Source organism: Hylobates moloch, unplaced genomic scaffold, assembly GCF_009828535.3.
Source record: "Hylobates moloch isolate HMO894 unplaced genomic scaffold, HMol_V3 SCAFFOLD_10, whole genome shotgun sequence".
NCBI classification, from domain to species: domain Eukaryota; kingdom Metazoa; phylum Chordata; class Mammalia; order Primates; family Hylobatidae; genus Hylobates; species Hylobates moloch.
The window spans coordinates 19,051,794-19,075,926 of record NW_026652285.1 but is presented as its reverse complement, the minus strand read 5'-3'; the positions used below and the strand labels follow the sequence as shown (position 1 = coordinate 19,075,926).

The 24,133-nt window shown below is 57.5% G+C and overlaps 1 protein-coding gene across 1 annotated transcript; it reads right to left on the bottom strand.

The window, feature by feature from the left end:
• Positions 1-67: 67 nt before the first annotated feature.
• On the bottom strand, positions 68-17,647 carry COL1A1 (collagen type I alpha 1 chain). Its single transcript, XM_032163271.2, has 51 exons — positions 17,427-17,647; positions 15,744-15,938; positions 15,530-15,564; positions 15,392-15,427; positions 15,198-15,299; positions 14,403-14,474; positions 14,132-14,176; positions 13,917-13,970; positions 13,700-13,753; positions 13,148-13,201; positions 12,978-13,031; positions 12,587-12,640; positions 12,454-12,498; positions 12,284-12,337; positions 12,125-12,169; positions 11,893-11,946; positions 11,538-11,636; positions 11,405-11,449; positions 11,206-11,304; positions 11,024-11,077; positions 10,697-10,804; positions 10,549-10,602; positions 10,325-10,423; positions 10,117-10,170; positions 9,930-10,028; positions 8,944-8,997; positions 8,741-8,794; positions 8,584-8,637; positions 8,419-8,472; positions 7,950-7,994; positions 7,758-7,856; positions 7,353-7,460; positions 6,790-6,897; positions 6,524-6,577; positions 6,308-6,361; positions 5,982-6,089; positions 5,841-5,894; positions 5,661-5,714; positions 5,359-5,520; positions 5,150-5,257; positions 4,885-4,992; positions 4,728-4,781; positions 4,516-4,623; positions 4,084-4,137; positions 3,864-3,971; positions 3,475-3,528; positions 3,005-3,112; positions 2,630-2,912; positions 2,307-2,497; positions 1,768-2,010; positions 68-1,638 (listed from the first exon to the last, which is right to left on the bottom strand). Exons 1-51 carry the CDS (start codon positions 17,527-17,529, stop codon positions 1,492-1,494), a joined length of 4,395 nt encoding a protein of 1,464 aa, XP_032019162.1. The 5' UTR covers positions 17,530-17,647; the 3' UTR covers positions 68-1,491.
• Positions 17,648-24,133: the final 6,486 nt, after the last annotated feature.

The window sequence follows — 24,133 nt, the reverse complement described above, 5'->3', positions numbered from 1 at the left end:
TGGAAGGCAAGCCCACCACCCCAAAGCCCCTTCCCCATGTCCCCCCCTCCCCCAACTCCAAAGAAGGAAATTAGGAGGCCACTGCGGATTATGTTTGGGTCATTTCCACATGCTTTATTCCAGCAATCAAAATAATTAAAAACATCTCAAATTATTATACACATACAAAATAGGTACAGAGTCTTTTGCTTCCTCCCACCCCTAGGGGGAAAAACTGCTTTGTGCTTTGGGAAGTTGTCTCTGAAACCCGGGGACAGAGGACACAGGACAGACTAGGAGAGAGCTGGGAGGATGGGCTGCAGCTGTGGAGGAGGGTTTCAGAGGAGAGACGTTGGAGAGCAGAGGCCTGAGAAGCCAGAGGCAGGTGGAGAGAGGGTGGAAAGTGAGCAGCGGGCTGGGCTGGAGCCGCACACGCTCTCCTCCCATGTTAAATAGCACCTTTAGAAAAATTCACAAGTCCCCATCCACAAAAAAAAAAAAAAAAAAGAAAAATATCAAGGAATAAAAATAGACTTTGAACAAAAAGGAACATTTGCTGGCCTGGGGGGGCATCTCAATTTCTATAGCACCAGTGATTCCCTCCCCACCCCACCCATCACATAGATGTAGCACCTTTGGTATAAAATGGGGAGCCACTTCCACCCTGCCCCCATCCCCGCCCCCAGGCAGTTGCCCCGGTGACACATCAAGACAAGAACGAGGTAGTCTTTCAGCAACACAGTTACACAAGGAACAGAACAGTCTCTCCCGCCCAGCCCTGCGGCACGAGGGATTGACACGCGTTCCCGAATCCGATGTTTCTGCTTTGTCGTGGCCCTTCCTGACTCTCCTCCGAACCCAGTGAGGGGCTGGTGGCTCCCCCGGCATGACCCCCTCAAAAACGAAGGGGAGATGTTGCAAGAGCCATGGGAGTGCCAGATGGCAAGGCTTCTTTGGCAGTCTGAGAACCCCAGGTCCCCCAGGGTCTGGGGGTGCTGGGCGGGCAGGAGCGGGCTGAGGGTGGGGGCCACTTGGGTGTTTGAGCATTGCCTTTGATTGCTGGGCAGACAATGCATTGTTTCCTGTGTCTTCTGGGGAGACAGATTTGGGAAGGAGTGGAGGGGAGGCCCCAAGGGGGGGTGGAGAAAGGAGCAGAAAGGGCAGCGTTGGGGTTTCATAAGCCCAACGGGCAGAAAGGGACTTACCCCCGCATGGGTCTTCAAGCAAGTGGACCAAGCTTCCTTTTTTAAAAAGTTATTTATTTATTCTTTTTTTTTTTTTTTTTTTGGTAAGGTTGAATGCACTTTTGGTTTTTGGTCACGTTCGGTTGGTCAAAGATAAAAACTAAGTTTGAGAGATGAATGCAAAGGAAAAAAATATTTTCCAAAGTCCATGTGAAATTGTCTCCCATTTTTTGGCTTTTGGGGGGGTTCAGTTTGGGTTGCTTGTCTGTTTCCGGGTTGGGGGGAAAGTTGGTTGGGTGGGAGGGAGCCAGGTTGGGATGGAGGGAGTTTACAGGAAGCAGACAGGGCCAACGTCGAAGCCGAATTCCTGGTCTGGGGCGCCAACGTCCAAGGGGGCCACATCGATGATGGGCAGGCGGGAGGTCTTGGTGGTTTTGTATTCGATCACTGTCTTGCCCCAGGCTCCGGTGTGACTCTGGGGTGGGGCGGAGACAATGGGAGGGGGCATTACCACGTGGGAGTGATGGAAAGAGGGCACTATGGCCTGCCCAAAAAGCCCAAGGCCGGAGAGGGGGGTCCCTGCTTGGGGATTCTGGGCACTCACCGTGCAGCCATCGACAGTGACGCTGTAGGTGAAGCGGCTGTTGCCCTCGGCGCGGATCTCGATCTCGTTGGAGCCCTGGAGGAGCAGGGCCTTCTTGAGGTTGCCAGTCTGCTGGTCCATGTAGGCCACGCTGTTCTTGCAGTGGTAGGTGATGTTCTGGGAGGCCTCGGTGGACATCAGGCGCAGGAAGGTCAGCTGGATGGCCACGTCGGCAGGGTCGGAGCCCTGGCCGCCATACTCGAACTGCAGGGGAGGGGAGAGAGGGAAGAGTGAGCCGCTACGCGGGAACCTCTAGTCCTGCCTGGCCTCCCTGTCCAGGGTCCTCAGAGAGCTGCCCAATGCACCGTTATATCAAGAGGAGGCACCACTTGCCCATAGGCAGCCTGTGTCTGAATCACTATCAGGGACCTGAGACCCCTGCCTCCCAGCCCAGCTCTGTCCATCACCCTTAGCAGAGACCCACTCCAGGACTTCATGTCCCTTCTGAGCACTGGGCTAGCCCATCTCCTAACACTGGCTCTGAGGTCCAGCTCACGCACCTGGAATCCATCGGTCATGCTCTCGCCAAACCAGACATGTCTCTTGTCCTTGGGGTTCTTGCTGATGTACCAGTTCTTCTGGGCCACACTGGGCTGAGTGGGGTACACGCAGGTCTCACCAGTCTCCATGTTGCAGAAGACTTTGATGGCATCCAGGTTGCAGCCTTGGTTGGGGTCAATCCAGTACTCTCCTGTGGTAGGGCAGGGCAAGATGGAGTCAGGGAAGGGGAACAGCCAGCACCATATGGTAGGGGCACATATGGGCATGGGGACCCTGGCATGGCAGGAGTAGGAGGGAGGGAGAGGCTAGGGCAGGCCCTCACCGCTCTTCCAGTCAGAGTGGCACATCTTGAGGTCGCGGCAAGTGCGGGCGGGGTTCTTGCGGCTGCCCTCAGGGCTCCGGATGTTCTCGATCTGCTGGCTCAGGCTCTTGAGGGTGGTGTCCACCTCGAGGTCACGGTCACGAACCACATTGGCATCATCAGCCCGGTAGTAGCGGCCACCATCGTGAGCCTTCTCTTGAGGTGGCTGGGGCAGGAAGCTGAAGTCGAAACCAGCGCTGGGAGGACCAGGGGGACCAGGAGGTCCGGGAGGGCCGGGGGGACCCTGCACAGAGAGGGAGGAGAGTGGGGATTACCAGCGTCCAAATGCTTTGGGGGCTGGAGGGCCATGAGCAGAGGGGATGAGGAGCTACGTACAACAGGACCAGCATCACCAGTGCGACCGCGAGGACCAGGAGGCCCAATGGGGCCAGGGAGACCGTTGAGTCCATCTTTGCCAGGAGCACCAGCAGAGCCAGGGGGACCCTGGAGTAGGGGAAATGGTTTGAGAAAGGCTGCCAGGAGCCTGAACAACCCCAGCTCTGGAGGAGAAGCCCACCACCCTCCCTGCTGGCTCTGGCTCCATGGCCTCAGAGAGCCCGTCTCAGCCTCTTTCCATAGGACATGCCATAGCTCCTTCCAGCCGCTGAGCCAGGGGAGGACGGATTGGGGAGCAGAGAGGCCAAAGCTAGATCAGATTGTTTGTTCAGGATTCTTCCTTTCTTTGCCCACTCCCTGTCCCTGAACCCTTCTCCAGAGAGGCAAAGGGTGCCTGGGTCCCTGGCAAGGGTCCCCGAGGTAAGCCTGGGCTTGGGGCTCAGGAAGAGGAGAGACAAGGCATGACTTACTCGGGGACCAGCAGGACCAGAGGCTCCAGAGGGACCTTGTTCGCCAGGAGAGCCCTGAAGGACAGATAAAAAGGCAATTCAGGCCCAGTGAGGGTCAAATGTAGCCTGAGGGCCTGGTTGGAGAGACAAGGGCAGTGTGGGCAACCCATGCCCCTTCGTTACTCTGGAAATCTAGCCCGAGGGTGTCCATAGGCAGAGACCTCTCCCATAATCCCTCTCTGTGTACCCCTCACCCTCTCAGAAGCTACTTGGACATGCCCATAAGTCTTCAGACCCCAGTCCCCACTAGGGAGGGGAAAGAATGACTATCCAGAGGGGGAAACTGAGGGAAAGCTCCCCCTCCTATCACAGCACAGCATGGGGGCTGGGGAGGGGCTGAGCATACTCACAGGAGGGCCAGGGGGACCCTGGAGGCCGGAGAAGCCACGGTGACCCTTTATGCCTCTGTCGCCCTGTTCGCCTGTCTCACCCTTGTCACCACGGGGGCCTTGGGGTCCCTAGAAGAGAGAAAGGGACAAACTGTCGGGTGGAAGTTCCATTGGCATCGAGTGGGGCACTGTCCGCATCTGTAGAGTTCTGAAGGCGTGGGGGACACAGCAGGGTACTTACAGCGGGGCCACGGGCGCCAACAGGGCCGACAGGACCGGCGGGACCAGCAGGACCCTGGGGAGAGCAAGGAAAGCATGAGCTCTTGGCCAGGGGAGGCTGAGGCTGGGGCTGCAGGATGAGGCCTCCCCTCTGCTGGATCTCTCTCTTCTCAGCTGCTTCCCACTGTGGCCATCTCTCCCAGCTCCCAGGGAAACCTCCCCGCTGCAATCTTCACGAGAGCTGGGGCCAACTCACTAGAGGGGTTCCTGTCTGGGAGAGGGGACTTGGGGCTGAGCTTTAACTCAGCTTTTTGGATTAAGGCGCCGACATCTTGCAGGATCTCCTTTCCTCCCCCTGCCTGGGTGAAGTCCGACACCCATCCCCAGGCCTCTGAGGAGGCCTGGAGAGTCCCTGGCCTGACCAGACACAGTGAACTGGAGCCCAGCTACTTACAGTCTCACCACGATCACCACTCTTGCCAGCAGGGCCAACGGGGCCAGGGGCACCAGGAGCACCAGGAGCACCAGGGGGTCCAGCGGGGCCGGTCTCACCACGGTCACCCTGGCGAGGAGAGCAGGGGAATATGGGTCAGCCCCAACTGAAGGGCCAGGATGGGGCAGGGAAGCAGCAGACAAGGCTGTGGTCATGGAGTGTCGCCATCTTACCTTGGCGCCAGGAGAACCGTCTCGTCCAGGGGAACCTTCGGCGCCAGGAGCTCCCTGCAGAGAGAGAGAGAAGTGAGAGTCAGCCAGGGAAGAGGGCTTAGGCAAGGCCACAGTGGCCATGCTGAGGGTACTGGCATGGGGGCTGGGGACTGCTCACCTCACGTCCAGATTCACCAGGGGGTCCAGCCAATCCAGGGGGGCCCATGGGACCAGGGGGACCACGCTCACCACTTGCTCCAGAGGGACCTTGTTTGCCAGGTTCACCCTAAGGGAGAACAAAGAGTCAGGCCAGAGATAGGGTCTGGGAGGACCCTTGAGTCCGCTGGGGTCATCTCTACCAAATCTGTTCTCCTTGGCTCCACCCCACTCCAAGTCCTGTGATGGTTTTTCTCAGGGTCCCCCAAGGTGACGGGGGAACTTACAGAGGGGCCAGGAAGACCAGGGAAGCCTCTTTCTCCTCTCTGACCAGGCAGGCCGACCACACCACGCTGTCCAGCAATACCTTGAGGCCCGGGAGTACCAGGAGCACCCTTTGGGAGGCAAACAGGAGTGAGGTGCCGGACAGCAGCACAGGGACCCCTCCCCAGCTCTGGACACCTCCGGAGCTGCAGAGATCTGAGCTGGCACTTACAGCAGGACCATCAGCACCAGGGGATCCTTTCTCGCCAGCAGGGCCAGGGGGACCAGGGGGACCAACTTCACCAGGACGTCCAGCAGGGCCAGTCTCACCACGGGGACCTTTGCCACCTTCTTTGCCAGCAGGACCAGGAGGGCCAGGGGGTCCAGCATTTCCCTGGATGGGGATAGGAGGGGCTGTCAGACTCCAGGGGGCTCTGGTGCATCATTGCATCCTCAGTCGGACCCACCATCCTTCTGGCAGCCCCCACCCACCACACCCAACCTAGAGCAGTGGACTCCACTGCAGAGACTTACAGAGGGGCCAGGAGGACCGACTCGGCCAGCAGCACCAGGGAAACCAGTAGCACCCTGGAAGGAGAGAACACAGGAACAGTCAGACGGAGAACAGCCAACTCACCCGACCCAGCTGCCCTCACCTGCCACTGCTGCCTGGGGAGAGGGGAGAGGCTCAGCAGAGAGGTGGGTGATACTCACAGGGGGACCAGCGCTGCCGCGAGCACCTTTGGCTCCAGGAGCACCAACATTACCCTGTAGGAGAGCACAGAGGCATTAAGCCTGGACCCGTCCTGGGTCCCAGCCCATCAGCATCACGGGCACAGAGGGCAAGCCACTCACAATGGGGCCAGGGGGTCCAGCGGGTCCGGCAGGGCCAGGGGGACCAGCATCGCCTTTAGCACCAGCATCACCAGGTTCGCCTTTAGCACCAGGTTGGCCATCAGCACCCTGGGGGAGGAAGCAGGGCGGTGAGTGGAGGGAAGGAGGCAGGAGTTTCCACCGGCTGGGGGAGGAGCAGTAATGGAGGCAGGAAGATGCTTGGGTGGGAAACAATCCCGTCTCCACCCTTCTCCCCCGAGGATGGCTGACGCCTTTGTCCTCATTCTGTCCCTCCAGGTCCCAGGTCCCAGTCGGTGATGAAAAATGACGGGGGTCTTGGTACTCACAGGGGGGCCAGCGAAGCCAGCAGGGCCAGGGGGACCAGGCTCACCACGGTCTCCCTAGAAGAAAAGGAGTCAGATGGGAGAGATGCGCTTACATGAGGGAAGGTGGGGATGCGGTGAGGGGAGAGGCAAGGGGTGGAGGCACAGACAGGCCCAGGGGTGCTGTGTGAAGGGAGGGAAGGGCCAAGTATGGGGTCTTAACAGGTCTTCTGTACTTACGGGGGCACCACGAGCTCCAGTGGGACCAGCAGGGCCGCTGGGACCAGTTTCACCCTGAGAGCAAGGGACAAGAGGCTCAGGGTCAGGGCCTCCCCTGAATACTCCTAGTATATGACCCCAGGAGAGCCTCCCCTCCTTCTGGTCCCTCCAGGTTCCCACGTTGACAGCTCAGTTTGGCAGGACCTGCTGTCCCAACGCAACCCCACAGAACCGTACCCAGGCCTGCTGAGGTGTTAGGGCAGAAGGTGGGGAAGCGGCCACTTCACCTTGTCACCAGGGGCACCAGCAGGGCCAGGAGGACCAATGGGGCCAGTGAGACCACGGACGCCATCTTTGCCAGGAGAGCCATCAGCACCTTTGGGACCAGCATCACCCTAAAGACATGGATAAGCTTGATATTTCCAGTGTGGGGCAAGGTGACCTATAGTGTTCTGCTTGTGTCTGGGTTTCCTGAGAGGCCCTCTGCAGCTCTGCCCTGCCTCCAACTGGGCCAAGGACTCAAAGATTCTTTCAGGATAAAGGGTGCCTGCCTGGAGACTCAGGTGGAACTGAAGTTAAGAGGCCCCTGACTTGTGTAGCAGGATAAATAAGGGAGCCTCCATCCAGGAGATGCCCCCACCTCTCATCACCATGGTAACTCATGGGGAGAGACGGGCCTGGAACACAAGGAGAGGATTCATCAGCAAAAAGGCCAGAGGGGAAAGGGGAAGAGGGGAGGATTAGTGAGAAGAGGGACAGATCCCAGAGAGAAGGAGAGATGCTGAGGGATTCAAAGCAGGCGGAGATGGGAGCCATGTAGGGCTCAGGGAAGGGGGAAGGTTGAACTTACTCTGTCACCCTTAGGCCCTGGAAGACCAGCTGCACCACGTTCACCAGGCATTCCCTGAAGGCCAGGGGCGCCCTGGCTACCGGGAGCTCCAGGGGCACCAGCATCACCCTATGTGACAACCAAGAAGACTGGAGTGAGGCCTGGGGCCCCAAGAGTGGGTCACAGCCCTAAGCCCCGCTTGGTATCTCCCAGGCTTGTTTCCAAGGCCAATGACAAGCCTTGAGAAAAGATGAAAAGACTCACAGCCCAGACTCCAGGCTGTGTGTGGGCCCCTACCCTGGTCATTTTCCCCCACCCTGCACCCTATCTCCATGGCTTTGGTCATAGCCAGCGATCCCCTGCTGCAGGAGGGGTGAGACCTGGTCCCTGGGCTACTTGCCAGAGCCCCTTCCACGCTGCCCTCACCTTAGCACCATCGTTGCCGGGAGCACCGTTGGCCCCTCGGGGACCAGCAGGACCAGGGGGACCTTGCACACCACGCTCGCCAGGGAAGCCTCTCTCACCCTAGAAGGGAAGGACAGGGCGTGTGACGGCTGCTCTGGAGACAGGGCCAAGTACAAGGCACGTTGATGGATGCAGCGAGAGAGGACTACTTACTCTTGCTCCAGAGGGGCCGGGGGCACCAAGGTCTCCAGGAACACCCTGAGGGGGAGGGAGGGAAGAACAGACAGTGAGCAAAACCGACCTGGGGCCACTCTGCTGGAAAGCACTGTCCCTCCTCCTGGGGGCTGGCCGTGATTAGAGAGGAACCCCTTCTCAGCACTGAATTGAGGTTATCCCAAACAGCCCCTCTCTTCCTCCTCCCCAAACTATGGACCAAGATTTATCAATAGAAGGGTTGAGGGAAAGTCACAGCATATTCCAGGAGCTCTTAAAAGAAGTCACCCAGACTAGCAGTCATGCAGCCCCCACTTCCCTCTGTGCTGCTCCCTTCATGGTAGGAAGTTCTTTCTGGTGTCTAACCTCAATCCCTCTAGTTGATGGCTGTCTGATTAGCTAGGAGCAGGGGCCTGTCCCTCTGGATTCCCTGCATCTCCCACCCGTCTGGCCAGCTGCTCCCTCTTACCTGTTCACCAGGTTTGCCTGCTTCACCGGGAGGACCAGCAGGACCAGGGAGACCCTGTAGGTGGGAAATGGGGGAAGAAGGGAGGGAAGGTTTACAACCTGGAAGAGACCAAAGAGGTGTTTCCCACCCCTACCTCCCAGCACCCTGACAGCCATGAGGCCTCACCTGGAATCCGGGAGAGCCAGCAGGGCCTTGTTCACCTCTCTCGCCAGCGGGACCCTGCACAGAGAGAACACTACGGTCACGGGGAGGCCAAGGAGACGAGGGGCTGAGGGTGTCTCCTCTTTCCTGCTCCCCAGATCTCCCCATCAGGGACACTCACAGCGGGGCCAGGGGGTCCCTGAGCTCCAGCCTCTCCATCTTTGCCAGCAGGACCCTGAGGGAAGACAGTGAAGGGGAACTCAGGGTTAGGAGGCCCCGAGCAGAGCAGCCGAGGACTGTGGCCTCTAGCACCCCTCCTGCAGGGAGGAGAAAGTGCCGGGACAGCAACGGGGAAGGGGGTAGGGACGGAAAGGAGATACTTACGACAGCGCCAGGGGGTCCGGGAACACCTCGCTCTCCAGCCTTGCCGGGCTCTCCCTGTGGAGAAAGGGAGTTAGGGTTGAGGGGGCTGAAGTGAGAAACCAGGGCCTCCGGGGGCCTCTCATTTACTCTGAGTGGGACTTTTTAAGGGACTTTCTTTTCAAAAGGCTCTCCTGTTTGGCCCCCGGGGAATGCCCCTGCAGGCGCTTCTTGCTGGGCCCCTTCTGAGCCCACTCCTCCCAAGACGCCCTTCCAGGCTGCTCCTCCTGCACCCTCTCCCCTGCCTTTTCCCTGTTAGATGCCCGCTGTGGCCTGCACTGCAAAGCGCTTTCATCGCCTCTGCTATCTCCTTTTGGACCTCAAAGAATCCACCAAGATTGGGGGTGCCTATCACATCAAAGGCCTGTCCTATCGCCACGTGTCAGGGTGGAGGGCCACCAATACCACTTATTTCCAGGACAGAGCAGTGGTCATGAAACCTGGAGAAGTGTTTCATTTTTTCTTTTCTTTTCTTTCCTTTCTTTTTTTTTTTTTTTTTAGTTTTTTTGAGACGGGGTCTCACACTGTTGCCCAGGCTGGAGTGCAATGGCACAATCTCGGCTCACTGTAACCTCCGCCTCCCGGGTTCATGCAATTCTCCTGCCTCAGCCTCCTGAGTAGCTGGGATTACAGGTGCCCACCACCACATCCAGCTAATTTTTTGTATTTTTAGTAGAGACATGGTTTCACTGTGTTGGCCAGACTGGTCTCAAACTCCTGACCTCATGATCTGCCCGCCTCGGCCTCCCAAAGTGCTGGGATTACAGGCGTGAGCCACCGCGCCCGGCCAAGAAGTCTTTCATTTTACAGATAGGGAGGCTGAGGTCCAGAAAGCGAGAGTGAGTGGTCACACGGCAGGTCAGCAGCAGAGCTGAGCCCAGAGCCCAAGACTCCTTTGAGTCTCAGTGTGTCTGTCCCTAGCTCTTCATGGATCCTCACTGAATACTCACAGCAGCACCTTTAGGCCCAGGGAATCCCATCACACCAGCCTGACCACGGGCACCAGGGGGGCCTGGGGGTCCAGGTCGACCATCTTGACCGGCGGGACCCTAAGGATGGGAGGCACGAAAGCAGCGGTGAGGATAGCGGGGAGGCAGACAGGACAGTGGCAGGGGGTTCAGGGGGAGTGATACTTACAGGGGGGCCAGTTTTGCCATCAGGACCAGGGCTGCCAGGGCTTCCAGTCAGACCCTAGGGAGGCAGAGGGATTTGGGGAGAAGCATGATGGAGGTGGGGGAGGACTCCGGGGGGCAGACCCTTGGGCCTGCTCCAGAACGCCTCATCCCAGACCCTACACGGGATGGTCAGGGCCTGGCCAAACCAGGCCGAAGGGCTGGGGCCTCACCTTGGCACCAGGCAGACCAGCTTCACCGGGACGACCAGCTTCACCAGGAGATCCTTTGGGGCCAGCAGGGCCAGGAGAACCACGTTCACCAGCGGGACCCTGGTTGGGGGAAGTCACAGGAACAGTTAGGGTCTCAAGTTTGTGGCTCTTTGCCATGGGCCAAAAGAGGAAGAAGATGCCCAGGGAGCGGCAGGGTCAGCCCCCCGGCCTCAAGGAGAGGTTACCTTGGGACCAGCAACACCATCTGCGCCAGGGAAACCACGGCTACCAGGTCCACCCTGCAGGAGGAGAAGAGGCCGGTGAACTCCGAGACACACGGGCACCAGCCAGGCACTGAGGGTGGAGCGGGAGGGGGCGGGCAGGGACACTTACACGCTCGCCAGGGGGTCCGGGCAGGCCAGTGGGTCCGGGTTCACCTCGAGCTCCTCGCTTTCCTTCCTCTCCAGCAGGGCCAGGGGGTCCTTGAACACCAACGGGGCCCTGGAGAGGGCCGAGAGGAAGAGGTGGCCTGTCGTAAGGGGCCATCCTGTGCCAGCCTCAGAGCCGACTGAGGCTGGGCCTCCAGCATCAGGGGTTCCTGGGGGGTGGGGCAGGGACTCCCCCAGGAGACTAGGAGCTCCTCTTCCTTTCTGGATTTCCCTCAGGGGGCTCCTAGGGCAGGGTGGGCTGGGCTGCAAGAAGAATGGCAGGGAGACTTACAGGCTCTCCCTTAGCACCAGTGTCTCCTTTGCTGCCGGGAGCACCAGGTTCACCCTGCAAGAGAGAAGAGGATGAGCTGAGAGCTGGGGGCGCTCAGTTGGCCTGCATCTTCCTGCTCCCCAGATGAGAGCCGCACCGGAGCTAGTGCATGGGGCGGGCAGAAGGGAGAGTTTGGTACTCACGCTGTTACCCTTGGGACCAGGAGGGCCGCCGGGGCCCTGGGGTCCAGAGGGGCCTCGGGCACCAGGGAAGCCAGGAGCACCAGCAATACCAGGAGCACCCTGTGGGAGGCAGACAGCCAGGTGAGCCTAGGAGCAGAGGGAAAGGGGCAGGCAGGCTGCAGGCAGCAGGAGTGGGACTGAAGCCTGGCAGGATACTTACATTGGCACCTTTAGCACCAGGCTGTCCATCAGCACCAGGGTTTCCCTGTGGCACAGAGAAAGGAGTGTGAGCTACAGGCAAGGACTCTGAGGTTAGAAAGTGGCAAAGGGGACACTGAGGCGGGGACACTTACAGCAGGGCCAGCAGCACCAGCAGGGCCAGGGGGGCCAGGCTCACCACGCACACCCTGGGGACCTTCAGAGCCTCGGGGCCCTTGGGGACCAGCTTCACCCTGAATCAGAAGAAAGGACATATCAGAAGCCACCCTGGGAAACCCAACATTGCCTCTTGGGATGGCAGGAGGAAGGGGAGACAGGGACAGGAGAGCAATGATCAGGACTCTAACATCAGAGACAGAGACCCCAGGTCAAAGGTGTTAGTGAACGGGCTGCTCTCTTGCCACTCTGGGTCCCTTTGGTTTGGGGAACAGGGAGACATGAACCCCTTGGCCCATGAGGGTCATGCTTAGAGGAGAGTGGGGGTCTCACCTTAGCACCAACAGCACCAGGGAAGCCAGGAGGACCAGCGGGGCCGGTGGGACCCTGTGAATGAAATGGAGATGTTAGCGAGAAGGAAGAGATGGCAGCTGCAAGTCACACCCTGGGACAGAGGAAGTCCTGGGGTTCAGACCAACATAACCTGCCTCCGTTGTCAGCCCCAAGAGCAGACACTGAGACCCCTCCCCACTCCCAGGCCCTGAGGCCTACAGGCCACACTCACAGGGGGTCCGGCAGCACCAGTAGCACCATCATTTCCGCGAGCACCCTGCAGGAGAGAGGGGAAGCCCCGTTAAGTCCACTGAGCACTGGCCAGTCCCTAGAGTTCCTGGGGAGCCCCTTCCAGAGCTCAGGGATCCCCCAAGGGGCCAGGAGTACTTACAGCAGGGCCAGGGGCTCCAGGGCGACCTCTCTCACCAGGCAGACCACGGGGGCCCTGACAACCAAACCAAGAGAAGTCAGATGAGATGGGAGACAGCCTCGTTCCCCCAGGCCTCCATCTTGCCCCTGCCTCCTGCCCCATCCCTGCCCTCTGGAACTGGGCACACTCACCATCTGACCAGGAGCTCCATTTTCACCAGGGCTGCCAGGCTCACCCTGTAGAACAGAGAATAATGAGTGAGAAATTCATTCATGGTGGGACTCTGGGGATGTGGAGGACCATGATGTTCAGACAGCCTCTTACCTTGGGACCAGCAGGACCAGCATCTCCCTTGGCACCATCCAAACCACTGAAACCCTAAAGCGTGAAAGAGGTAGAAGGTGAGAACCTGTGGAGGGGGTGGAACAGCCTTGACACCCACCTAGATCTGAGAAAGAGCCTTGGGAGGTCATCACCGCCATCCCCGTTTCTGAGCTAGACTAAACCCCAACTGGCTCAAGATCGCACCCAGTCGTTTAATTGGGACTGCTTTCCCACGGAGGGCGGTGCCTTTGGATGTCCACTCTCTGTCCCTTGGGACTTCTGTAGCTGCCACCCACCATGATGCAACTCAGGATCTTTTGGGGAAGAGGCTGGGACTGGATGGGGGTATGCTAGGGACTTGGGGAGCTTAAATGACTCAAAGGTAACTCACTCTGTGTCCCTTCATTCCAGGGAGGCCAGCTGTTCCGGGCAATCCTCGAGCACCCTGGAGAGAGATGAAGAAGACAAGGAAGGGCCATTAGAACACACCACTGTGGACCCAGCTCCTAAATGAAGCCCAAGTGCAGTGAAGCCCAGGTTCAGCCGCAGCCCCCTGCTCACCTGAGGCCCAGGAGGCCCACGCTCACCAGGACGACCAGGTTTTCCAGCTTCCCCCTGAGAGGGAGAGAAAAGACCATCATGCCCCTGCCTCCCCACCACCGCCCAGGGGCTGGAAAAGTGGAGAAGGTCTCAGTCTTCTTTGGATTGTTGCAGGTCAGGTTTGGGGGCCCAGAATCTTATCTTTGAATCTAGAGCTCAGTTTAAATTTACAGTGAAACCTTCGTTTGGTGAAATCTGAGTGCCTCTAAAGGAATTTCTGTCTACTTCTGTCACCAGCATTTTAATCTCACCATCTGTGCACCAGTTTCCCCAAAGGGATGGGGTTGGGGATTGCTCTAAGGTGGCTGGGGTGAGGAGAACAGTCACTTTGTTGGGGACATGGAATCATCTCACTAAGGGAAAAGATCATTGTTCCAGGGCAGTCCGTGCATCAGAGAGGACTTGCCCTCCTTCCTCTGAGTATCGTTCCCAAATGTGGTGGAGTGGAAATTGCAGGATCCAACTCATGGAGGCCATGGGGTCAGATGGTATCTTCTTGCTGGGGATACTTACATCATCTCCATTCTTTCCAGGGGGGCCAGGGGGACCTCGGGGACCCATGGGACCCTAGAAAAGATAGCAGAGGTGGTTAGAATATGGATAAGAAAAAAAGAAGGGGAAGGCTGGGATTGAAGGGAAGAGGTAAGGAAGACCCCAGGCCTGGGAGTTCTTCGATAGGAGAGTCTGCGTGTTTGTAGAAGGAGTGTGTATCTGTATAGAGAGTGCTTACTGAAGCTCCAGGCTCGCCAGGCTCACCAGGGGGACCTTGGAAGCCTTGGGGACCCTTGAGAAGAAGGAAAGAAAGATGTGGTTAGAAGGCAAGTCCCTGTCAACCTTCTCCAATCTTACCAAGAGATCTCTGAGCATCTCCTCTGCCCTCATCCCAGTCTTCCCTCCAAAAGACCAAAGCCCAAGGAGGCATATGAAGACGTCCTGGATACTCACAGGTGCACCAGGGGGGCCAGGGAGACCACGAGGACCAGAGGGACCCTATAGAAGGAGAAGAAAGGGGGTCATGGTGATCCCTCTGTAGGAAAGCATGTGGATGTAGTCATTCATGCCTGTTGGGACCACTCCGTCGTCCTGCATCCTTTCTGGACTCTGAGGTCCCAAAGGTGATCTTGACCTCCCAAGCTGTCTATACCAGCCGCCTGTGACCACCTTCTCTGGATACCCATTCTCTCTTCTGTCAGTCCTGTTCCCCCTGCTGGCTCACCATGGGGCCAGGCACGGAAATTCCTCCGGTTGATTTCTCGTCATAGCCATAAGACAGCTGGGGAGCAAAGTTCTAGAACAAACAAGAGAAGTCAGGGTCAGGACAGTGAATTGAAAGGCAGAAGACGGCACCGATAATGGAAGAAACTGACATCATGCACTTCCTGGTGTGATGTGCTGAGAAGAATAACATTGCTTTTCAGATATTCCTGCCAAAAATGCAGCCCTGCATCTAATCTAATCAGACAATCCCAAATTGAGTGACGGTCTGCAAAACAACTGGACTCTTCAAAACTCCCAGTGCCACGAAAGACAAAGAAAGTCTGAGGAACGTTCCACATTTGTGGAAACTAGAGACATGATGATTAAGTGCAATTCATAATCCTGGACTGGATCCCAGATTGGGGTGGCGGGGGGTGGAATCTATAAAGGACATTATTGGGACATCGGTGAACTTTGAATACGGACTGCACATTAGAGAGTGAATTTAATCATTGTGCTATGGTCAGTTAAGAGAATGCTCTTGTTTTTAGGAAAAACACACCCAAGTATTTAGGCGCAAAAGAGCCTGATGTTAGCAACTTACTCAAACAGTTCAGAAAAAAAAATGATACATATACATAAACAGAGACTAATAAAGCACATGTCACAAACTGTGAAGGGTATGTGAGAGTTTCCTGTAGGATTCTTGCAACTTCTGTAAGTTTGAAATTATTTCAAAGTATAAAATTATGTCATCTGCCAAAAAACAAAAACAAAACAGGGGAGAGTGGACACACAAGTCCTCTCCACTTACTCCTCCGAGGCCAGGGGGTCCGGGAGGTCCGGGAGGTCCGGGAGGTCCGGGAAGTCCAGGCTGCCCAGGGATGCCATCTCGGCCAGGGGGGCCTGCGGGTCCCTGCAGGGGGAGAGGGCGGGGCTGGGGTGAGCGTGGGTCCAGAAGCCACGCCCACCTGCAGCCCCCTACAGCCCAGAGAGTGCAACGCTTACCCTTGGGCCTCGGGGGCCAGTGTCTCCCTTGGGTCCCTGTGGGATTGGGGGAGAAGAAACAAGAGGCCAGGTTAGAGAAGGGAGGACTGTGAGGAGTCACGGGCCGCGGAGGGGCAAAATTCGAGGGCAGGAGATTACCTCGACGCCAGCGGTTTCTTGGTCGGTGGGTGACTCTAGGGGACGAAGAGACGCGCGTTAGAGCCAAGGTTTGCTAATGCTGCTCCCGTCGGCTGAGGCCTCTAGCACGGAGGGCCAGCGAGCGCCGACCACCCCCAGCCCCAGCCCCAGCCCCAGCCCCAGCCCCAGCCCCAGGCCCCAGGCCCCAGGCCCCAGGCCCTGAGCGCAGCCGCACCTGAGCCGTCGGGGCAGACGGGACAGCACTCGCCCTCGGGGACTTCGGCGCCGGGGCAGTTCCTGGTCTCGTCACAGATCACGTCATCGCACAACACCTTGCCGTTGTCGCAGACGCAGATTCGGCAGGGCTCGGGTTTCCACACGTCTCGGTCATGGTACCTGAGGCCGTTCTGTACGCAGGTGATTGGTGGGACTGGGACAGGCGGAAGAAGAGGGGCGTTGTCAGTAGTGACTGCGACCCCCTACCTTGGGGCTCCAAGACCCTCACTTTAACCACCTTTCCCCCTGGTCTAAGAGGCACACTTGGATTTTTCACTTCCCGCCCCTCCTCCCGTTCCTCTTTCCTCAAATCCTTAAAAGCTCGCCTGCTCCTCATCAGCGCGGGTGACAGCGCCGAGGCGCCTGGCCAGGGAGGCTGTAACTCTTTCCAGTTCTCAGGAATTTAAACAAAGCTTTAGTCCGCGGTGGCTTCCAACTCCAACCTCAGCCCATTGGCGCTGAAGCCAAGTGAAATAAAAACCATAGGGTGGGGGGGGGGAGGGCGGGGGGAGAATAGGAGGGGCCCCATCGGGAGGGCAGGCTCGTGGGGAGTGGCTTGCGTGGTGGAGACAGGAGGAGGGCGCGGGAGGAGAGAAGGGAGGTCCAGCCCTCATCCCGCCCCCATTCCCTGGGCAGGTGGGGTGGCGGGGGCGGGGCTAGGACAATGGGAGCGGCTGATTGGAGGGGAGGCCCCCCAAGACTTGAAATGTACTTCAAAATTAGGAGACACCCTAACCTCCAGCACCTAGACATCTTAAAAGCCCGCTCTCGGGGCCATCCCCAGTCCCCCAAAGCCAGCCAATGCCTCCAGGTCACTTTTAGCCAAAGAACCAAAAAGTCCGCAAATAGTCCAGAAGTTAGCTAACCACTCCCACCGCGCTAGCGGCTCCCCAGACGGCCACTAGGTGTCGGGCAACGCTAAGCAATGGGGCCGGGGCGGGGCCGACCTCATGGGCCCGACTACCTCTTTAAGAGGCTTGGGCTGCCCCATCCCCGGCTTTACTTTCCAGATCTAGAGGTGGGGTCCGCACCCAGCAATAACCCGGGTCTTCCCGCTCCGGATCCTGCCCCAATAAGCGTTGGACCGGGAGACGCAGTGCTCAGCATGGGTCAGCAGGGGGCGCAAGGACCCCTCCCCGCGGAGTCCGCGCCAAAGTTTCTCATCCTCCACCCGCCCACGCTCCGCGCCCCCTCCGCCGCTGCTCAGCACCCCCACGGCCCCAGCAACAGTCTAGCCCGCAGAGAGGGCAATCTTTCCTTATGAATCATCCCACGGCCTTCCTGATTGCTTCTACATCTTGGGCTTCAAATGCCCCGCTCGGCGCCCCCATCCCATCTTCGACGTGCTTTCCTCACTCTGCACCCAGATCCCCACTTTCCCGGCTGCGAGCTCGGGATTCTCTCTTGCACCAACTCACGCCGCGCTCCACCCTCACCTCCTGCTCCCGGGGCGCGTTCAACCCCAACTTCGCCCCAGGGTGAGCTCCCTCCTGTCTCAGGGCGCCGAGGAAGAGCCCTCATCATCTCCCTTCCATTCCCGAGTCTCCGGAGCATCCACGTCTCGGTTTAAGCCTAGGCCCCCGGGACCAAGCGCAAGGCGCGATATAGAGTATCCTTGCACTCCCCAAAGTTTGGGACTTACTGTCTTCGTCTTGGCCCTCGACTTGGCCTTCCTCTTGGCCGTGCGTCAGGAGGGCGGTGGCCGCTAAGAGGAGCAGGAGCCGGAGGTCCACAAAGCTGAACATGTCTAGACCCTAGACATGTAGACTCTTTGCGGCTGGGGAGGGGGTTAGCGTCCGCTCATGCGTGGCCTCACACTCCGCGTGCCTCCTGCTCCGACCCCGAGGAGAAACTCCCGTCTGCTCCGACGACTGGCCCGGGCCCTTTTTATACTGTCCTGATGGAGAGCAGGGAGGAACCCTGCCCCTCGGAGAGGGGGAGCCGGCCGCCCGTGCCCCAGCCAATCAGAGCTGCCTGGCCCGGCCCCCAATTTAGGAGTTGGAATGGAGAGGGGGAGGAGGAGGGAAGGGAGTCCACCCCACATCTCCCCCCTTCACAGCTCTGCCTCCCCAGCCCCCCAGCCCAGCCTGGGCCAGAGGTGCTGTGGTAGGGGTGCAGCTGGGTCCTCAGAATGGCGTGGGCTAACCAGTGGGTAGGGGTGCCCCTCTGCTCTCTTCCTGGGACCTCCAATCTAGAGGAAGTAGAACTGGGGAGCTGGGTAGGGAGACTTCCAAAGGTGGAAGGGTTGGGGGTATTGGGGAGGGGGTCCTCCTGGCTGTGCCCCAGTCGCCCTCTGACTTTCCTGGCAAGAGCTAAGGGAGGGGCATAAAGAGGCCAGCTGAGGACCTCTCCAAAACAGGGGAAGCCGGGAATTAAAAAGATGTGCCTGTTTGGGGGTGTCTTCTGGTGTGGCTAGGGGATGGAGCTTAGGAATATTTGGGGAACAATTTACAGATTCCTTTCTAAACATTAAGAATCAGATATCTGAGGGAGGGGTGCAGGCAAGGGAGATTTAATTTTGAGGATGTCAATTCTTCTGCTGTGCTCCAGGACAGAATCAAATGCCTTCCTCCAAACCCTAGGCGTGACTGAGAGACGGGGTGGGGAGGCTGAGGTGCAGGGTGAGAAACATGACTAGGTGGTCTCTCCAGAAGAAAGCTTTGGTGGTTGGGTGATGGAGCAGCCAAGGTAGGGGTGGGAGATTCTAGGGACACAGAGGTGGGGATTGAGGCTTGCAATCCCCTAAAAATTCATTCCCCAAACTCTTCCACCTCAGAGTTGGGAAGTATTTTTAGTGGGAGGCCTGTGATCATTGGTGACTTAGAGAAGAGTTTTGTTTGCCATGGCTATGGCCAGGGGCTGCTTAGAGACCCTCCTACCCAGCACAGTCAAACCAGAGAGAACCTGGGTGGAGGGAGGGCACTTAGCTAAAGAGGTGTCTTTCTGGGAGCTGCATAAAGCCCCTTCTCCCATTGTACCTGGACTCAGTGTTGGGGATGTATGGGATATTTTGGGTGTCTGGGTGAAACTTGCCTTTGGAGGTGTGGGATGGGCTGCAGAGGATGATTGACTTTATTTTAGGGGCTACTTCCCACTGCCTCCTCTCTTTCCTGAAAATCCTGGTCATTGCTCTCTGCCTTAGGAACCAGAGAGAATCATCTGTACACTCTGAAAGGGGCTGGGGACCCGAAGGACAGCAGGCTATATCTAGGGAAGATGCCTCTAGAACTCCAAGTCCTGTCTTCCTCCACGTCCCAATCCCCCAACAAGGCTCTGCCTCAATCCCAATCTACCTCGTCCTGAGAAACTCTGTAGGGCTGAGAGAAGGCCTGGGGGTCTCCTTGCAGTGCCCTGTTCATTTCTCTCTCTCCTGAGCAGCTCCCCACCCCCGGTGCTCCAGAGCTGCAAACGTGGAAGCGGGGAGTCCCGCCTCCCCCAAACCATCCAAGATTCCATTGCCTCCCCCCGCCCCTCTCCACGCCCTCCCCCAGCTGGTTTTGTGCAACGAAGGCAAAGGGGAAAAAAAAGGAACAGAAGGGGAGGCAGCCACGTCGGCTGGCCGTGGGCAGCCAGGATGAGCGGTGCGGGTGGGGCAGCAGAGGGAGACTGCAGGGGCTATAATTAAAGGGAAAATATAGAGTTTCCAGAGTGGCAGGGCTGGAGACAGCAATGGAGGGACGGACCTTCATCAATTATCCCGACCATGTGGCGGCAACTTGTGGCCCAGGGTCTGCCCCCGCCTAGTGCCAGCGACTGCAGGGCAGGACTGGGGGGCTGAGGTGCTGAGATGGCAGTTCTTGAACCCACCAAAGTTCTGCCCTCTACTGGGGGTCAGCTCCAAGAGACCCCCTCCCTAATAGGGGACAGGGGTCCTGTTTTTGGAGGGAACAGACATTTAGAGTGGTGGTCTAGGGCAGGGTGCCACAGGGCTTGGTAGTATGAGGGTTAGTGACCTGTCCACCTCCTTGCTTCTTGGGTTTTCGTAGCGAGAAGGGCTCCTGCCTGCAGCTCCCCGCCCCTCCCCATATGTTTCCCATCCAGGCTTTCCCACGCCCATCTTAAAGAAGAGTTGAAACCTCCGAGGTGTGAATTGGGAGTTGCTACATCATGGGCCTGGGGTTCTGAAGGATATTTGGGGATCCCTGGTATTGGGGTTTTGTGTGCCTGGCGTGTGACAGCCATCACCCCAATGTCCAGTTCCAGGCCTTCCTCCCAGGGGCCGAGGCAGACAGTTTCCAAGCATCCTTTACACGTGGCATGGAGCTGAGGCTCAAGGCCTCCCCTGCCACTCTTCGACTTAAAACGCTTGGCGGGCGCCCAGGCCGAAGATGTGTCTTTAATTTCTGCAGTATGACAGTGAGAGGAAGAATGTGCTTGGGGTCTCCTCCCAGCCTGGCTGGGCCTTCCTGGCCAGGACTGAGGGCTGCAGACTGGGGGGATGGGGGGTGGGAGGAGGAGGGAGCTTGTGCCTGTGAGAGGAGGAGACGCCACCTCATCTTTAGGAAACTCTGAAGCTCTGGCTTCTTGTGGAATGTAAGACTTTGTCCGGCACTTAAAGTGGGGGGGAGCAAAAGCCAAAATCTCCTCCCCACACCCCCAAGAAATGGTAAAGTCATCAGCAGTTAGGGAAAAAAAATTCCTTAAGAAGAAAAACAGAAAGAGGAAAGTGCTGAGCTCTGAGTTCTCTCCTTCTCCAAATTTCCCCAAGTGCCCCCCAACACCAAAGAAGGAGGGAAAAGGCCCCCACCCTCAGAGCTCCTCAGGCGCCCCATCTGGACTCCATGGTGTGGGACAAAGGAGGAGAACACACCTGGAAGAGGTAGCCCAGGTGTTGTGCACCTGGTGGGGGGCATGCACCCCTGCCCTGCACAGCCGGGTCACCCTTTCCAGCTGCTGCAGCCTCCAGTTGAGGTTCTGTTGCTCTTCCCCCAACTCCGATTCTCCAGAACGCTTCTCTGCCCCCACCTCTAGCCCTGGACTGATGATAGAGAGGGGGTTCCTAGGAGAGGGGCTGAGGAGAGAGAAGGGTGGGGTCTAAGAGTGGGGGTGCAGTGAAGACCCCAGGATGAAGCTCTCCATGAGTCTCTATTATGGAGCCCTGCACAGTTCCTGTTGAGGGAGCCTGGAGCAGAGTCTGGGGACAGATCCCGGGTGTGTGCAGGCCCTTCTTCTTCCCTTGCTTTAGCATTGCACGGTTGGAGCCCTTTGCTAGGTTCCTCAGCTTCCAGGTACAGCTCTGCTCTTCTATGCCTTAGCCCCAAACCCAAGTCCTCCAGCCTCCTAGGATTTCCCTCTCTCCCTTCCTCCCTCCTTCTTTCCTTTCCAGGGTTAGTGGGAAGATGATGAAGTAGGTTTTGTCCGTGCTGAGTGTTTGAAGCCTGTGAGACATCCAATTAGAAATATGGAGGAAACCCTTGGGCGCCTGGGTCAGGAGTTCAGAGGAGAGACAAATGTGGGTCCCAGGACGATGGTAACTGAAGCTGGGGTTGTGGATGGTGTTGTCTCAGAGAAAGCATGGAGGGAGGAGTGTGGAGGGGCTGGCACTGAGCCTCGGAGACCCTCGGGGTGTAAGGGCTGGGTGGAGGAGGAGAAGATAGGGCAAGAGTGGCCAGAGAAGGACGGCTGGGTGAGAGGGATTGGGAGGTCATGGGTGCAGAGGAAACAGATGGTACTAGAAGGAAGTAGAGTTATATGCTGCAGAGAGAACTAGTATGGTAAGGAGTAAAACGTTCCCTGGACTTAGCAGAATGGTGGTGATTGATCTCCACAGTGTGAGCTGCTGTGGTGGAGAGATGGGCAAGGAAGCTGGACTGGAGTGGGCTAAGGAGTGTGTGCGAGGCCAGGAAGCAAGGTCAGAGGGCAGCGACTGGGAGGAGGAGTCTGGCTGTGGCAGGAGTCTAGAGAGGCTTCTCTCCCCTGCTCTTTCTCTTTCTTTCCATCCTGGATCCTGCGTTCCTTTCAGGCCCCTGCATCCCTCCTCTGTCTTCCAAGCTACTTCGCTGCTTTCTCCAACCCCCTCTGTCTCCAGAGCTCCTTTTCTGGATCTCACTTGCCTCTTTCGCTCTCCTTCCCCCTTTCCTTTTCTTCCCAGGTGACCCGAGCCCTCAAATGTCCACAGCAAGGCCCAGCCTCCCCCTCATTCTCCCCTAGAACAAGCCCTCATTCCAGGCTTTTGAAGATGAACCTTGTTTTCTAGTCCTGGACGGATCCCACCCCATTCTCTGCCCCACCGCCTCCACCACCCCCACCCCAGTCCTAGGAGGAGAACTTGGGAGCTGGAGAGAGAAGGGCTGGGGGCATGGCCCCAGGTGACACGAGGTCTGTCATGGCCCCAGCTCCCAGGCCCTCTCCAGCCATCCCACCAGGTCCCAGCCAGGGTAGCTGGCAGCTTTTCTGTCACATCCCTCCCTGCTCCTGATGTCTGGAGGCAGTGTAGTTCTTCTTAAAAGTTGGCTTTGCGGGGCGCGGTGGCTCATGCCTGTAATCCTAACACTTTGGGAGGCTGAGGCAGGTGGATCACCTGAGGTTGAGACCCCAGCCTAGCCAACATGGTGAAACCCCATCTCTACTAAAAATACAAAAATTAGCTGGGCATGGTGGCATGCGCCTGTAGTACCAGCTACTTGGGAGGCTGAGGCAGGAGAATCACTTGAACCCAGGAGGCAGGGGTTGCAGTGACCCGAGATCACACTATTGCACTCCAGCCTGGGCAAAAAAAGCAAAACTCTCTCTAAAAAAAAGAAAGAAAGAAAGAAAGAAAGAAAGACAGACAGACAGAAAGAAAGAAAGAAAAAAGAAAAAAAAAGAAAGCGTTGGCCCCATGAATTGATTGAATATTTATACCTTTCTGGTTTGGTTCAATTCTGTGCCCGTTTTATCCCATTTTCTTTTCTCCATTCCTTTCTTCCTTTCTTTTTTCTATTCATTTACCTTTTCTCTCCCCCACCCCCTAACCTCTCTGCCTTCAAATTTTTCTCTTCATGCATTTTTCTTCCTTTTCTTAGTTTTTCTTCCTTTCCTTTTCTTTCCTCAGTCTCTGGCCCATTGTTCCACTCCTCCACCCACATATTTTTTTCTCCCTCCCTCTCTTCCTCCCTTATTCTCTTCCAGTATCTCCTCTTCCCCAGTCCCCGGTTCTCTGGTGCCCATCCTGGGGGATGGCGCTCTGCCGGGTCTCCTCATGCTGTAGGCGGGCAGGCAGCCTTGGTGAGATGCTCCAGGGGAGAAAGAGCAGCAGCCATAGGGGGCGTGGCCAGGGGGGCGGGTGGTGCAGGGCTTGCATCACAGCCAGATGTCTGGTTGCCGTGTTGTGTTTGGGAGATAAATGCCAGGGTTCCTTTGAATCCTGAATTTAAATAAAAGAAGGGGGTGCTGAGGAGAAGCCTCTGTTGGGCAGAGGTACCTTCCAGATCTTTATCTCCTTCCTTGACACCCAGCCCCCACAAACCCCACTCCAGGTAAGCCTTGGCCACTGATGTCTCCTGTCTTCCGCTTCTGCCCCAGCCACCAGTTCTTCCTCCTGGCAAACTTCGGATTATGGAGTTTCAGGGCGGGTTGTTAGGCAGGGGTCCTGGCAGAGGGCCCCTTTAGACAGTCTGGCTCGGACACAGAAAGGATCCCGTATGGATAATATGACCTTGCCTTCTTCCCAAAAGCCACCCCCACCCCATTTTGCTAAGGAGCTACATTCATTTGCTGATAAATTCATGCAACAATAGTCACGTGCCAGGCACTTTGCTGGGTACTAGGCATTTAATGGTGAGCAGCACAGACTCTGTGTCTGCCTGATGGAGTTTGTGTCTGGTAAAGACACAGACAGCAATGATATCACATGAATAAACGTGGAGGTGCAGCCATTAAGGTTACTAAGGAGAAGAACGCAGAGCTTTGAATGGGCAGACATGGCAGAGGGTCTGCTCTAGTCCTGGAGCCCTAGGAAGGCTTCCCTGGGTAGGCTGATGGGAAAGGATAGGAGGCAGGGTGGAGAGTGATGGGACCACATATGCAAAGGCAAGAGGGAGCATGGTGAGTGCTGGATGCCCAGGGAATTCAGGGAAGGCCAGTGTGGCTGGAGCACCACAGGCAAAGGCTGGGAAGGCCAGAGAAGCCCCATCATGGGTGTAGTTTGCCTCCTTTGAGCTATGGGCCCCAGCAGAGGGCCTGAGGCAGGGGAGGGTCACAATCAGGTCTGCATTTGTAAAAGAACGCCATGGGCACTCGATGGAGTAGGTACCTGCGGGAGGAGGGCTGTGGGCGAAGGTGGAGGAGCAGCTGAGAGGCTGCTATACTTGCCCAGGTGAGGAAGCCCCGGTAGGTGGGAATGGAGATGGAGAGAAGAGGATGGACTTG